This window comes from Megascapheus bottae, chromosome 10, assembly GCF_031878675.1.
Source record: "Megascapheus bottae isolate mThoBot1 chromosome 10, mThoBot2.hap1, whole genome shotgun sequence".
Lineage (NCBI taxonomy): Eukaryota > Metazoa > Chordata > Mammalia > Rodentia > Geomyidae > Megascapheus > Megascapheus bottae.
Genome location: NC_143518.1, coordinates 22,408,267 through 22,425,333, shown reverse-complemented (window position 1 = coordinate 22,425,333; position 17,067 = coordinate 22,408,267). Strand labels below are relative to the sequence as shown.

The following is a 17,067-nucleotide window of genomic DNA, read 5'->3' as shown; positions in this document are numbered from 1 at the left end:
GTGGTGGACTTATAGATAATTCACAACCCTCTACTTACCCCTACATTCTCTTTTTAACAACAAACACAATTCTTATAGTTAGGGTGGTTAAGGCTCTAATACATAGAAAAGATATATAATATGCCTAATTTAAGTATCAAAGCCTTGAAAAAGTTTTCTTTGACTTAGTGATTTCATTTTTAGGACTTTTATTTTTGGGAACTGGTTAGAAATATCAGAAAAAGTATAAGAATATTCATAGCATAACATTACTTACAGCAGGAAAATACAATGAATCTGTAAATGTCTATAATGGATTGAATTTTATGTCAAGTGGGTACTTTTAAGTGGTTTTTATACATTTAATTGATATTCTTATTAGTAAGTTTGATAGACTGATATACTTTGATTATAGCATTAACATAAATTTGATTATTATAATTGTATTTTATCTAAGTTTGCATTTATTTTGATAAATTATAGTGATAAATATTTGGTCAAATGAATTGCTGTGTACCAAGAACTTTGACATATAGTAATTATCTCTGGCTCTTTTTTCTTGGGGTTAAATCTGTTCTGGGAAGAATTTGCCAATGTTGACTATGAAATAAAATTTTTCCTATGTTCTGTTAGGCATATGATTTTAATCATTTTATAATAAAACTTGCCTTCATGATTTTACAGAATGCCTATGACAGTTATTTTTGTATGTACCTTTTAAATAAAGTCATTAAAGAAAAGACCACAGGAAATGATGGAAGAGGGTAATACTGATAAAGATGCATTGTACTCATAAATTGACATATTGAATTGAAACTTCTTTGTTCTACTATTTAAACAGTAAAAATTAAAAGGTAATATATCAAGATGTTTTTCTATTTAATTTTTATCTTTTTTTTTAGGAGCTTTCAAGTTGTGGGTGGAATAAAAAAGAAAAATATAGTTCTGCACCAAATGCAGTTGCCTTCACCAGAAGATTTAATCATGTAAGTTATTCGGGGGAGGGAGAAGGGAGGAGGGGAGAGAGGAGGGAAGAGGCGAGTGTTCAGGAACAGCACCTGGGCCCTGAATCCAAGCCCTAGGACAGACACCCAAAAAAGGAGGGGGAGGAGTTTTCTTTCCTTTTCCATTTTTCCCTTCCTTTTTTTTGTATATTCTTGTATTCTTGAGAATACAATATTTGAAGATTTGGCTATGTCTTGGTGATAAGGGAAGGAGAAAACATTTTTTAAAGTGATATGGGGACATCATCAAATAGTTTTATTAGTTTGTTTCTACCAAGTGTATAAACTTGTCCTTCAACTATTTTAATATTTTTTCAGGTAAGCTTTTGGGTTGTAAGAGAGATTCTTCATGCTCAAACATTAAAAATTAGAGCAGAAGTTTTGAGCCACTATATTAAAACTGCTAAGGTAAGTAAAATATTTTTTCTGTTGTTCAAAATACTACCCGTGGATATTTGCCTGTGATACTTTATTTGCTCCTAATTTTGAAACTGGAAAATAAAGCTTGTTAATTAGCCTCAAACTTACTTTCTTTCCTTCCTTCCTTTCTTCCTCCCTTTCTTCCTCCCTCCCTCCCTCCTTCCCTCCCACCCTTCCCTCCTTTGTTTCTTTTTTTTTGTCGGTTGTAAGGTTTGAACTTTGGGCCTTGGTGCTGTCCCTGAGCTCTTCAGCTCAAGGCTACTACCCTACCACTTGAGCCACAGTACCACGTCTGGTTTTCTGGTAGTTAATTGAAGATAAGAGTCTCCCGGACTTTAGTGCCAGGCTGGCTTTGAACCATCCTCATGTCTCAGCCTCCAGAGTAGTTAGAATTATAGGCTTGAGCCACTATACCTGGCAAGCCTCAAACTTTCTGTCTTTCTGTCTAAGCCTCTTGAATGCTTGGGTTATATACATGTGCCACCATGTTCAGCTTCAGGTTTTTTGTTGTTGTTGTTGTTTGGTTTGTTTGGTTGGTTTTTGGTGGGTCATGGGGCTTGAACTAGGCCTGTAAGCTGTCCCTGAGCTCTTTACCTCAAGGCTACTGTCCCATCCCTTGGCCTGGGCACTGTCCCTGAGCTCTTCAGCAAAAGACTACCGCCCTACCCTTGAACCAAGTCTCACTTCCTGTTTTCTAGAGATTAATTGGAGATAAGAGTCTCAGGTAATTTTGTGCCCAGGCTGGCTTTGAACTTTGATCTTCAGATCTGAGCATCCTGAGTAGCTAGAATTGTACAGACGTGAGCCACTATACCCAGCTTTTTTTTTTTTTAAATGAAAGTCTTATTTTCTCTTCCTTTTCTTGTATTTCTCTTACTTTCTTCCTCCTCCTCTTATATCCTTCCTCCTTGCTGAGTCACTAAATTACATTATAGTTACATAATTATAAATACTAGACTATTCTGAAGATGATGGGGAAAACTATATATAAGATTAAGTAAGAGAATATACAGTAGATTTTTTTGTTTGTTTGCTTCTTAAATAGATCACCAGTCATACGGAAAATATACTCAATACTTCTAAAAGAATTGTATACATGATATTAACAAATATATAAATAGAGAAGTTTTGTGTGACCTAGATATAAGTGCAGCAAGAGAAACAAGAGTGTGGCTTTCAAGGATAATCAGAATTTAGAGACAATAGTGAAACAGGACATTTCTACAAAAAGATAACTGAGATAAACTTGTATCAGCTCCAAGTTTATGAAAAGTTCACCAAAAAGTATGGTAATTTTAGCCACACTTATCTCCTAGGATTCTTTTAACATATGACTTCACTTGTGAATGAAATATGGTAGAATAAAGTGAACATACCATCTTTATAATAGTTTTATCTTCTATCTGAAACTTGTAACATAGAAATAGAACAGTATAAAAAAGGAGTCTGCTTACAGGTAAACTTGAGAATATACTTGGGAAAAACAAAAACAAAATATGGTGCCTGGAGTTTGGTCTAGTGGTAGAGTGCTTGCCTAGCATGCACCAAGATCCAGCCAAGTTTGATGCCTCGGTACCACATACATAGAAAAAGCTGCAAGTGGTGCTGTGGCTCAAGTGGTAGAGCACTAGCCATGAAGAAAGCCAAAGGACAGTGCTCAGGCCCTGAGTTCAAGCCTAGGACAGGCAAAAAAAGAAAGGAAGGAAGGAAGGAAGGAAGGAGGGAGGGAGGGAGGGAGGGAAGGAAGGAAGGAAGGAAACCAAAAAACCCAGTTAGAAATGTATTTATTTCCCAGAGGTGGGGAGCAATACCAAAGTAGAATATGGAAGTTTTATTGTATGGGAGGGAAACACTTTAAACATGGTGAGTACTCTTTAAATACAGATGTGGACAATGAAAGTAATAAATTACGAATTAATAATAAATTACCAATTTCCTCAGTTGCATGTTACTATGTTTTTCTTACACCCATTTATTTTTTTTTCTCTCCCTTTTTCTTAAATCTTCAGAAGTTGTATGAGCTTAATAACCTTCATGCACTCATGGCAGTGGTTTCTGGCTTACAGAGTGCCCCAATTTTCAGGTTGACTAAAACATGGGCGGTGAGTAATCTTCCTTAGTTGATGAAAGTTAGGCTTTTGGTCAGAAGTAAAAATAGATATATTAGTTCTTTTATACTTCTTAGTAAGACAATATTATGACAAGAGATAGGAATTTTTAAAAATTATTTTGTATTTAGTTCTCTCCTTAAGCACTCCATCAGCTTGTCATAGAATTTATAAGTAGAATTGTTTGTTGCTTGTTTTATTTTTTTCGGGGGGAGGTGGTTTTATTAACTTCCATAAGCATTTTTTACATTCATTTTTATATTCATTTGATGGGGAAGTATGAATGTTAAAAAGTTATTTAATCTAGACTGAGGTTTAAACTGTAGCTTTCATTTTCCTGATGTTATTTCCTAATATCATTACTTTTTTTAGTTTTAGAAATAAAATAAGGAATTGTGTGATGTTGCTGTACATTCTGATATTAATCATATTTGAGTGCATTTCTTTGACAAGAAACTATATGAATTTTGACACATATACATGCTTTCTTTCCCCCCCCCCCCCCCCTGCCATTGGTCCTGGGCCCAGGCACTATTTCTGAGCTCTTCAGCTTAAGACTAGGGCACTACCACTTTGAGCCACAGTACCACTTCTTGTTTTCTGGTTAATTGGAGATAAGAGTCTCACAGACTTTCATGCCCAAGCTGGCTTTGAACAGTGATCCTCAATCTCAGCCTCCTGAACAGCTATGAGTACAGGCATGAGCCACGACATTAGGCTACATGTTCAAATATTTAATGAGTATTTCGACACATTTCATGTTAGAGTTACCTGAATCTGTATTTAGTCTTTCAGGTATTTTTCGTTTAAATTTTAAGCATGTAAATCTTTAGACTCACTTAAATTTATATCTAATACTTTTTTAAAAAACATTTTACTGTTGGGGTGATGTATAGAGGGGTTACAGTTTACTCAGGACCTTGGTGTTATCCTTGAGCTTTTGGCTTATAACTGTAACACTACCATTTGAGCCATAGCTCCATTTCTTGCTTTTTTGGTAGTTTATTGGAGATAGTCCTACAGACTTTCCTACCTAGGCTAGCTTTGAACTGTGATCCTAAGATAGCAACCTTCTGAGTTGCCAGGATTATAGGTGGGAGCCACTATACCTGGCAGTTGATATTTTTATATCTATCGTCAAAGCAACATTTTCTAATGATACCTCCAAAATTAAAATAACCCAAAATCTGTTCATGAATGGATAACTGAAATGTTGTATATTATTCAGCCTTAAAAAGGAAATTCTGCAGTGTGCTATACTATGGATAAAGCTTAAGACATGTCTGTGTGAAATTAGCAGACACCAAAGAACTTTTATTAAATACTTGGTATAGTCCAATTCATGGAGAGGAGTAGAATGGAAGTTGTCAGGGACTGTGTAAGAATGGGAAATTATTGTGTAATAGGTATAGAGTTATGATTTATATCTTAAACCTTTCATAAGGCATTTGTTTGAATACTTTATCCTCAAATGATGGTGCTGTTGGAAAGTAATAGAGACTTTAGTAAATAGTACATTGTGGAAAGAAGGTAGATCATTGGTGACTTGCCCTCGACGGGGAGATATTGATGAATTTTTTTAAAAAAAGGACTTATAAATGGCCATGTAGTATATGGGAAAGTGTTACTAATCATCAGGACAGTGCAAATTAAAACCACAGTGAAATATCACAAATCTGTTAGGAAGCTCTTTCCAATAAGATAAGAAGTAATTAACATTGGCAAGGGTATTGGGGAAAAAGGAACCTTTGTACCTTGAGGGTGGGAATGAAAGTTTGTAGACTCCATGGCAGTTTCTCAGAAAATTTAGAGCAAAACTACCATGTGATCCAGCAATTCTTGAGGGTGTACGTGCAGTGAACCGAAATCAGTATTCAAAGAGCTGTTTCTGCACTTCCCTGTTCACGTCAGCATTATTCATAGTAGGCAAGATATGGAAGAAATCTGTGTCAGAAAATTCTGACTATATGCACAGTGCTGTTCAAACTTACAAGAAAAAATGCTGTAATTTGTTCCAACATGAATGAATTTGGAAAAGATTACCCTAAATGAATTAAGCCAGAGACAGAGAAGTACTGTTTCTTACATGTGGAATATAAAGTTGAACTCAATAGAAAGAGTAGAATGGTAGTTTCTAGGGGTTTGTGGAAACTTGGAGGTGTACAGTGGGCATACAGTTTCATTATGTAGCGTGGACATTTTTGAATTTTAATATATGGCATGATTATAATAAATAATTTTATATAGTATATATACAATTTGCTGAAAGAATATATCTGGTGTTCCTACTAATATGTACATACAAATGGTAATTCTGAACTGATGGGTTTATTAGTTATAATATATGCACATATCAAAACATATTGTATGCCTTAAATACATGCAATTTTAACTTGTTACTTATATCCTAATCATGCTTGAAAGAAATACCAAATATAAAATTTATTTATATTAAAATGTACAGGTTTAAGAACAGCCAAGACATTCCTAAAGAAAATAGGATTGAGGATATGACTACTTTGCCTGTACAGATATTAAGATTGTTGTATAATTTGAGCAGATTTAGGTATATCAGTGAAACCAGATACAGAACTTAGAAATAGATTTTTTGCTTTAGAACTCTGAAATATAGCAATGGTGGAAATATTATAAACTGATGAAAAATGAGTGGCCATTTATTTATTGGAGCTTCAAAATAGATTATTATAGTTTGGAAAAAAGAAATTGAGCTCATACACCATTTACAGAAATTACTATCAGATTAATTAAGACTTAAATGCAAAATGCAAAACTTCAGAGCTGTTAGAACTAAAAATAAAAATGATGGTTTAGTATGGCATAAAGGGGTTTCTTGCTTTGTATATGTAGGGATTTTTTTTAGATAAGGTGTGAAAAGTTGACACAATGAGAGTAAGATGATATGATGATGTATATCACCACTACATCAAACCAATTTTGCAATATTAAAGTAAGAATTTCTATCAAAAGATACTTGAAAACCAGGTGTTGGTGGCTCACACATATAAACCCTAAATACTCAGGGGGCTGATACCTAAGGATGGTTTGTTGGAAGCCAGCGCTGGCAAAGAAAACAACTCCTGTGAGACTCTATAACAAGGAGGTATGGTTCGAGTGGTAGATCATCAGCTTTTAGTGAAAAGGATTAGAGAGAGCTTGAGGCCCAATGAAACAATTGTCAGGCTAAGGTTATAGCTCAGTGGTAGTATGTGCACTTACCATGCTTGAAGCTGTGGATTCCCTACACTACCAAAATAAAAACCAGTGGTTGTTGGAATTGGAGGCATGGCTCAATTAGTAGAGTGCTAGCCAGTGAGGAAAATCATTAGGTACTGAGTTCAAGTCCTGGACTCAGACCTAAAAAAAAGCAGTTGCCAAAGACTATAAATAATGCTCTTCAGATAAATAAAACCAAAAGAAAGGATCAACTCCAATTTTAGGGTAGTGGTTACTGCTTAAAGATAAGGGAATTAGAAATGCAAGGAAAACAGGTTTTTTTTAATTGATATGAGTTTCTTAGATTAGAAAATGATTCATTTATATTAGTTATAAAGTTGAGAATTAACCAGTTTAATATAGTGATAGCAGGGGTAAATAATTGCCATGATGTAAAGGATTACCAATCTGCACTTTAGGTCTATAATAAACAAATGCTTACTTATACATACATTTGTGCATACTATTGAGAATACATATCAAAATATGAGGAGTAGTCTGAGAGTTTTGCATTTCCAGTGGTGACTGTCAAGTTTATGAAGCTACAGCGGTCTAGCCAGGAACATCTGGAAATTTGTGGGGGCCTTTCTTCATTTATACCAATAAAGCATTATGAGTTTTGCCTGAAGTTTCATATTCTGAGCCAAAAGAGGGGTAATGGTGCCAAAACTGGAGTTAGAGCACACAGTGTTTTTCTTTCTTTCTTTTTTAAATGTAGAATAAAATGACACTGTAAAGATAATAATGCCAGCAGCAGAAAAAGATTTGGGAAGAAAATAATTCCCTTAGTTCAAGACTTAGGATTACCAAAAAAATTGTTTTAGATACTATACAGTATTAAAAAAGAAAAAACAAGATTTGTTCAGCATGGGGAATAGAACTCAATACCTCATGCTAAGCTCTATTTGGTGAATCACATCTCCCACATCTCTCACTTTTAGCTTATTTTTTTAAAGTTTACTTTTTTTAGCCTATTCTTCAGATAGAGTTTTGTAGTCATTTTGTCTGGCCTTGGACCTTGACTCTGCCTCCTGAGTTTCTGGGATTACAAGGGTGTTCCACCAGGTCTGGTCCTAGAATATAGAGAAAATTTTGAACACATGAAAAACTGCCTTTTTATCTAACTCCATTTCACTTAAGTTTTGCCTTTCCATTTAAAGTTTATGCAATTAAAAATACACAAGTTTGCTTTCATTAAGTAATGCAAAAAGGCAAAAATTAAAAGGGCTGGAAAACATCTTTTGCAGAGAAAATGGAAACCTATAAGTAAAAACGTGTAATATTTTAGTATTTCCCTTTAGGACTTTGTGGATCACCTATTAAATGATAGTCACATAGTTAAACAAATCACAAGGACAAATAAGAAAAAAAGAAAACAATAATTCTCAACTGTCTGATATCACTAAGAGAAATACCTGTATGGACAACCAGGTAGTTCAGTGTACTTTCTATAAATAATACTACTACACCCCAAATGGATTTTAGTAATTTGGTTATTGATTAATTATGAAAATTATCAAATGTCAGTCATGTATATATTAGACCAAGTAGTTCTTTTTGGTGTTTTTGTTGGTCGTGGGGCTTGAACTCTGGGCCTGGGTGTTGTCCCTGAGCTCTTCAGCTCAAGGCTACTGCCCTACCCCTGGGCCTGAGCATTGCCCCTGAGCTCTTCAGCTCAAGGCTACTTCTCTACCCCTGTAGCCACAGTGCCACTTCCCATTTTTTAGAGGTTAATTGGAGATAAGAGTCTTACAGACTATAATGCTGGGCTAGCTTTGAACCAGGATCCTCAGATCTCAATCTCCTGAGTAGCTAGAATTAAAGCTAGGATTATAGGCGTGAGGCACGGTGCCCTGCTTAGACCATATAGTTCTTTACATGGAGCAGTTAGGAGTGCCAAGTAGTTCCCACCTCCCCTCATTACTATAGCTCTTAAGAATAAGTTCTGACATCAGTCATTAAAGCAAGCATAATCAAAAGGTCATGTAATATTTAATTACCTTACGTCGTATGGCCACATCATTTCCAATTCCTTTCTCTAAAAAGTTTGCAAAAAGCACCACTATCAATCACATATACATAGTAGTTCCACCATTTTGTTTCTGAATAGCTGCATAAAATCCTGAATTATAATTTTGTCTTAGTAAAGAATTAAAAATAAACTATCTATCATGGTCACTTTTACAAGCATCTGAACTTAACAGACCAACTATTAAATGTGACAAGTGTTAAATATTCTTTATTTGACATTAATACATAAGCCACACAAAAATGCCTTTCAATAAGTAAGAGGCAGATTCAGAGACAGGGAATTCTAATTAAATTGGTATAGTCAAGACCAAAAATATAGACATTGCCTCATTTTCAACCATTGCCTCTAACAGGTTAATGATCACAAATTCAAACAGGTTAATTTTTCCTGCTGCTGAAACTATGAAGGGATTTTTAAAAGATCATATTCACTTAACCACAAGCCAGTTTTACTTAAATCGGGACTGTCCAAAAATATTCTGTCAGCCATTTACGATCTGAAATTTGATTATTAGAAATCAGTTGAATTATGATATGCATTATAAAGTTATTTGTTTTGCAGTAAATAGATAAGTATTATTACTCATTTGTAGCTCTGAGATAAGCTATCAAATCTGCCCTTTCTCCCTTCTTAATGCCAGTGAAGATCATTTGTGTTCCAGGGATGTACTTTTTGAGATTCTCCAAGTACTCCATCAGTGTATCCTCTCCTCAGGTGATGCCTTTGTTCTTGTTGGCATCTTTGTAAGTGAATCCAGCTGCTTGACCTGTCTTTCAACCCGACAGACTGTGGAGGTTAGGCCCAGTCATGTGCTCCCTCCCTTTTCAACAGTGTGGCACTGGGCACACTTCTGAACAAAAATCTTCCTGCCTTTTTCAACATCACCCATTTTAAATTCACTTTCTCGTCGCTACCACAAGGAGGATACCAGATATGAAGGCAGACGTCCGTCTAATCTAGCCCAAGGTCACACCAACCAGTTTCTCTCTTTTAAAATTCTTTTTATTGTTATTATAAAGGTGATGTACAAACAGGTTACAATTACATAAGTCAGGTAATGAATGTAGTTTTTCTTTTTCACAGCAGGTTTTTCTGTTTTGTTTTTTTAGTTATTAAGTCGAAAAGACAAAGCTACCTTTGAAAAATTAGAATATGTAATGAGTAAAGAAGATAACTACAAAAGACTCAGAGATTATATAAATAGCTTGAAGATGACACCTTGCATTCCATATTTAGGTAAGTTATGTCACTATGTGCTGCTCTTCATTAATCAGTAATTTATATGAAGTTCAATAGTAGATATATGTATTCTTAAATCTCTGCAAGATTGCTAATCTAAAAAACCAACTAGAGGTTGTTATCTTAATATCTGGGATGTATTTTCATGTTAATTAGCTTTTTGCCATTCAGGTTTTTCTTAAACTTAGGTTTTCTTAGCAGTGGGCCATCTTTTAAAATGACAGTGTTTTAGCCATTTTGGTAATGCTTTTAAGGAATGAAAAAGTAGGCTGTAATGAAATTTATTCCATTAGCTGAAGACTTTGACCAAAGTTCTTTCGTACTTGGCAGATTTTTTTTTTTCCATTGATTGTGGGACTTGAGCTCTGGGCCTAGGCATTGTTCCTGAGCTCTTCAGCTCAAAGCTGCTGCCCTATTCCTTGAGCCACAGTGCCACTTCTGGTTTTCTGGTTGTTAATTGGAGCTAAGAGTCTCACAAACTTTTTAGTGCATAGGCTGGCTTTGAACCGCAATCCTCAGATCTCAGCCTTCTGAGTCGCTAGGTTGACAGATATTTTAATGTGAAATTTGAAGTATAGTTTAAATGGGTATTGGTGGATTTGTTTCGCTGGGTGAATTTATCACCTTATTCTATACCTTACAGCATTTATAAATGCCAAGAACTATTTAACCAGTAACATAAGATTATTTTCAACAAAATATAAATAATGCTTTGTTTTGTTTAAATGAAAAGAAACCCCAAAAGCTGTTCATTAAATTTGATAATTTGTATCTTCTAGAAAAATGAGAATTTTTTAATTAACTGAGAAAATGACAAAATAAATCCTAAAGCTATGATTTTTAGCTCAGAGATCCTTTCTTTATATTGTTCAGCTTGGTATAGAACTTAAGTTCTTTGTGGATGTGTTTGTGCAGACATAAATCTCCTGACTACTCCAGTATGCATGCAAAGAGAGAATGGGAGGAAACTATTAGCAAAGTAGTTTAGTAGAATTTTAATGTCTATACTTTCTCTGTTGCAAATCTGGTACCTGAAAGAAACAATAGTCATTCTTTTGAGTTGAAGTAGATGAGGCAAACATTGAGATCTGTTGTTAATTTGAATAAAGTATTATGTCTTCATTTTGATCTCTGATGACTCTATTTCAGGTCCCTTAGTTCTCATGACTTAGAATCTTATTTTTTATTGTCATCATGTATTTTACCTGGTATCCTGTTCTCCCCCCCCCCCCGCCCTTTTGCTTGGCATCCTATTTACCTCACTCTTTACTCAATAGAAATTTGGTCCCCATTGATCTCACCTTAATTTTGTGATTAAGATGTTAGTACCAGTATTTCTTTGCTTACCTTCTATACTTTTGGCTTGTTTTTTTTTTTTTTTTTTGGCGGGGGGGGGGTCCTCTTCTGACCTCTTTCTTGTATTTTTTTTTTTGTCAGTTCTGGGGCTTGAACTCAGGGTCTGAGCACTGTTCCTAGACACTTTGTTCAAGGCTAGAGCTCTACCACTTGAGCCACAGCACTAAGTGCTAAGGAATTGAACCCAGCTCTTCATGCACGCTAGGCAAGCACTCTATCACTAGACCAGACTCCTGGCTGACTTGGGTATTCCTAAGAAGGTATTAGTCTATTTGTTAAAAAAAAAAAAAAAAAAAAATCTCAGTGTAGCAGTCTCATTCAGGCTTTTCTCACATTTTGCTTAATGACATATCTAGACTAAATCTGTACATTTAGCTTACCTTATTCTTAGGGCATCATAACATTTTACATGCTGATTTATTGATTGAGGCATCTATAGGTGACTCCAATTGACATGTGCAGAAGGGAACTCATCATTGTTTTTCCCTTGTCCCAACATGATCCTCATCTTACCTTCTACCATAGCTTAAGTGAACACATCAGTAGAGCTTGATATGTTTATTTTACATTACAGAAGTAAACATTTAATATATATTGATTTATTTAATTAAATGATCCTTTTCTAGCTTTCCTGTTGCCACAGTAACTGTTTTAGTTTCTGTTTAAAAGAACCAGTGTATTTGGATGCATATTTATATAGGTCAGCTCTTCATAGCTATCCCTAGTGATTCAGCTGGCAACCATCATTTGCTTCATACTGTTCTTGGTGAAATGAATTTTGTTCAGGACTATCTAATTTTAACAATGTTTACCTGTAAACTACCCGGTTTTCCTCCTCCTAACCTGCTTTTTGTGTTCTCTAATAAATTGGGGTATATATGTCTGAGGATTATCTAAGAATTAAAAGCCAAAATGGGGAAAATGGTAGAAAATTTGATGAGAAAATGAGAAGCATATACAGCATCTATATAATTTTATATTTTGCTAATCATCTTACAGTTCACCATGTACTGTTTTGCAGAGTCTATAGATTGTGAGATTATTGGACCATTTGGCAAAAAAAAAAAAAAAAAACGTGATGGACTTAAAAAATAGAATATTTGTCAGATAAGTTAAAAATCATCCTTTTAATGTAGTCACAGTTTTTGTTGGGGGGAGGGGCAGTCATGGGGCTTGAACTAGGCCTGGCATTGTCCTTGAGCTCTTCAGCTCAAGGCTACTGCCCTACTCTTGAGCCAAGCCCCACTTCCTGTTTTCTTGAGGTTAATTGGGGATAAGAATCTCAGGTCCTTTTGTGCCTGAGCTGGGCTGGCTTTGAACTTGATCCTCAGATCTCAGCCTCCTGAGTAGCTAGGATTACAGGCGTGAGCCACAGGGCTGGCTTGTAGTGATAGTTTTTATAGTAAATCTACCAAGTGACTTAAATTCAGTCTGTCAAGCCAGAATTGCCTTTCTTAAGAAAGTAAAAACCAACCTCTTACATAACTTATTGACTGCTTGAATTTCATTCTTTTGATTCATCATCTTTATGTTGAATTCTGTTGAAGAATAAAGATACAATACTTATTTCCATCCTGCTAGTTTAGACTTTTTTCACATTTTAATTTAATTGTCTTGGCTGTGTGTGTGTGTGTGTGTGTGTGTGTGTGTTTACTTACTTTGGTTTCAGAACCCTTTCCCATTCATATGAAAATAGGCCAAATGGAGTCACCAAGAAAACTAAACATTTCTATGATGCTACACATGTTGTAGGATAGAACTTGGCTTGAAGACATTTGAAAATAATCCTTATGCAAATCATTAGTTTCATTTCACTTTTCTTTAGGTATGCAGAATTTGCACAATGCTATCCTTTATCCATTATGCCTATAGAAATTCTTAGAAAAAGAAAGTCTCAGTTGGAAACATATATAGTGCATAATGGCCAATCACTGTTTCTTAACATAAGAGAAGTGGTCCAAACTATTTCCTCTTCTAAAAAAATTAATTGAAACTAGCCATTCTGTGTGAAGCTTTAAAAAGATCAGATAGGAGTTTATGTAATAGTAAACTATTTTCTACAGTGCTGACTTATTTATAATTCAATGTGGATTAAATTAGAAGTAGAAGAAATGTTTTTGGCTTTCTACTAGGCATCCCTTGAAAAATTGTCTCTTTTCTTTTGGTTTGCATTCAAGGTAAAAATTAGTCAGTTTGGACAATACAATGAAAAATTCTTAGAACAAGGATGCAATTTGTCTAGGGAGGAATTGCTCTGGCAAATCTCAAGGAAAAATTGTTTTATATGAGAAATCATTGCTTTAAATCTGAAAATCATTAGCAGCAGTCATTTGTTCTTGTCACAGGAGAACAATTTTAAGGGCTTGGCATGAGAAGGTTTGCTTTGCTACAGAGAAAGAAAACTAAAACAATATAAAAATAATTTGGTTGTATGAGATATAGTAAGTATGTTCTAAACCTCATTTCTACTGGAGAGAGTGTGTGTGTGTGTGAAATGGCTCAAACAGATGAGAATGCTATCTGGGAAAAAGAACATAGCTTTTAAACTATGAAAATATGCAAATTTAGAGTATGGTATATTATTTCCTAGTAAGTAGAAATATGATGTTATGGTGAGTTTTTAAAAATCCTCTAGTGAGTTTTGTAAAATCCTCTAGTCATTTTGTAGGATTTAAGTTTAGTATTTTGGTGTTAAATATAAAGACTCACCCTTATACAACTTTCTCTGCTTCCTTTTAATTTTCAGTTTAAAATAATCAGGGAACTAACTTCAGCAAATGACAGAGTACCAACCCTTACCTAAGCAAAACTGCAGAGCAGTATGGCAGTTAAAAGTTAAATTAAAAAGTAGAGTAAAATATAAAGTACAGTCGGTTAAGACAAAGGCGATCTTTAGTATCATCTTCTACCTCTGAAAAAAATATAAACTATGTGGTTGGTTACCCCCCCCCCCAAGTCATGGGGCTTGAACTTGTCCTGGGCTCTGTCTCTGAGCTTTTTCACTCAAGGTGGTACCATTTTGAACCACAGCACTACTTCCAGTTTTCAAATAATTGGAGCAAAGATTCTCATGGACATTCCTAACTGAGCCAGCTTTGAACTCCAACCCTCAGATCTTAGCCTCCTCAGTAATTAAGATTACAGACATAAGCCAATGGTGTCTGGCTTATACTATGTTTTATTTCTATATTTTGATTGATTTGTCTTGCTGCAATAAGAATATATGCCTTTATTTGCATTCTTCAAGGCTTTATATCATATAAGGTAAACGTTCAGTAGTTATTGGTTCATCTAGTTAAATGTTCTCTTTCCAGCTTTTATCATTATGCTTAATTTTTTTCTTTCTTTTTCTTTCTCTCTCTTTTTTTTTAATTTGTGTTGGTACTGAGGCTTGAACTGAAGACCAAGATGCTCCTTAGCCCTTCTTTCCTTCCTTCCTTCCTTCCTTCCTTCCTTCCTTCCTTCCTTCCTTCCTTCCTTCCTTCCTTCCCTCCCTCCCTCCCTCCCTCCCTTCTTCCCTTTTTCCTTCCTTTCCTTTCCTTCCTTCTTCGAACCTTTCCCCTTTTCCCTTTCCCCTTTCTCCTTTCCCCCTTCCCCTTTTCCCCTTCCCCTTCTTTCTTCTTTCTTTCTGCCAGTCCTGGGCTTGAGCTCAGGGCCTGAGCATTGTCCTTGGACTTTCTCAAGGCTAGAGCTCTACCACTTGAGCCTCAGCACCACTTCCGGCTTTTTTCTATGTATGTGGTACTAAGGCATTGAACCTGGGTCTTCGTGCATGCAAGACAAGCATTCTATCAGTCGGCCAAACTCCTGGCCCTTCTTTAGTTTTTTCTACACAAGGCTGGTGATATTCTTCCACTTGAAGCATACCTTTATTTCTGGCTTTTTGCTGGTTAGAGATAAGAGTCTCTCAGATTTGTCTGCCCAGGCTGGTTGTGAGCTTTAATCCTTATTTCTTAGCCTCTCACACAGTTAAGATTAAAGGCAGGAGCCACTAGTGTTTGGTACAACTTTATTTTCATTTTCATTTGAATATAATAAATGAATTTGTTTCCATCAAGTTTTTAAATATCCCTAGTTTACTTTTGATACCTCAGCTGACAAACCAGCATTTGCTTAGCACTGCTTGGTGCTCAATTCATAACTAGAAATTAAATGGACATTGTCACTGCCTCTATGTGACTTACTGTGGCTTTAATAAGAGGGGACTGTGGGTAGAGGTTAATATCTTTACTTCCTGAATTAATAATTGTCATTCATTGACTTCATTGTCTTTATATTACACTGTTATAAAGTTATCACAGCTAATGAAAACTTTAAAACAGAGGTAATTTAATAGTAATTTTCAGATTGTCTGAATTATTTTTATTTTTAATAAGTTTTACAGACAAAAGTTAGGGTAAATACTGAGCTCTAAAACTTTTTAAGAAATTTTTGCTAATCCATATACAGTTATTATCCCAAATGATAATTCTCAATAGTCACATATCTATTTAATTTCAACAAAATTCAAAGGCTTTCTTTAATTCTGTATGAATTAATTGCATTATTTTTCCTTTTCTTTCATTAGAAATGTAAGAAAACACTGACAGATTTTAATATACCTAATGGAAAAATGTATTTACTATGCGTAGTATATACTATGGATAACCCCGTTATTTTGATTGTTTGTTGAGTAGTATATGCTCATACAGCAATAAAATGTGTTCATTTTCTTTTGGATCCTGAAAATGAGCTCTGACCAAATGGCAGCTAACCCTAGCTTTTTCCTTGGCCAAAAAACAACAGCCCCATTTTTCATTACATCACTTATGTCTTTGTTTTTTTTTTACCCTTACTCTCTTCTATGTACTTGGAAGTGCTCTAGTATCTATTTGATATATTTCCTTTACTTTCTACCAAAGATACATGATATAAAAGAATAGACACTAAAAGTAGCATTAATCTCATTTTATGTTCATAGTGTTTTAAAGTACTTATATTTTATTTTTCAATAAAAGAGAAACTAATTTGCTGGGATGTAGCTTAGTGGCAAAGTACTGCTTACAAATACAACATCCTGGGTTTGATCCCTGTGCAGAGGCAGAGAGCGGGTTGGAGAACACGCTGCTATACAGTAAATCTATATGCTAATCAAAAGCAGCATCAGATTCCCCAAATTTAACAGCTTCAGTGGTGGTGTTTTCAATTACCAGTAATCTTTTTGAACATACACTACCAGAAAAATAATTTTGATTTAACATTAATTTAATAATGTTATAACACTCAGCACTTAATCAAATGTGCCTGATACTTTGTACTTTACATATACTGAATACATACTACTATTACAAGAAGTATAACACTCATATCACAGGTTAATGTACATTTAACTGATAATTTCATTCATACTCTACCATGATTGGAACCTGATATTATCTAAAAAATTTTATCTATAAAATTTCATTTTTTTTGGCAGTCCTTGGCCTTGAACTCAGGTCCTCAGCAGTGTCCTTGGGCTTTCCTATACCACTGTGCCACAGCATCATTTCCGTCTTTTCTATGTATGTGGTACCAAGGAATTGAACCTGGGTCTTCATGCATGCTAGGCAAGTTCTCCACCACTAAGTCAAATTCCCGGTCCTGAAAATTTCATTTTTTATTTAAAAAATTTCAAAGTGGTGCCTAATTTGAGCATTATCCAAAATAACAAGTTTTA

The 17,067-nt window shown here is 34.9% G+C and overlaps 1 protein-coding gene and 1 pseudogene across 5 annotated transcripts in view; one reads left to right on the top strand and one right to left on the bottom strand.

Moving 5' to 3' along the window:
• The window catches only part of Ralgps2 (Ral GEF with PH domain and SH3 binding motif 2), a 209,990-nt gene that overhangs the window by 139,787 nt on the left and 53,136 nt on the right, over positions 1 to 17,067 (top strand). For all 5 annotated transcript variants that reach the window (XM_090340356.1, XM_090340357.1, XM_090340353.1 and 2 more), the window contains exons 5-8: positions 882 to 965; positions 1,302 to 1,391; positions 3,413 to 3,505; positions 9,887 to 10,013. In XM_090340356.1, the coding sequence (XP_090196482.1) occupies positions 882 to 965; positions 1,302 to 1,391; positions 3,413 to 3,505; positions 9,887 to 10,013 (394 nt within the window). The remainder of the gene's footprint in view (positions 1 to 881; positions 966 to 1,301; positions 1,392 to 3,412; positions 3,506 to 9,886; positions 10,014 to 17,067) is intronic.
• On the bottom strand, positions 9,356 to 9,666 carry LOC150057707 (cytochrome c, somatic pseudogene; annotated as a pseudogene).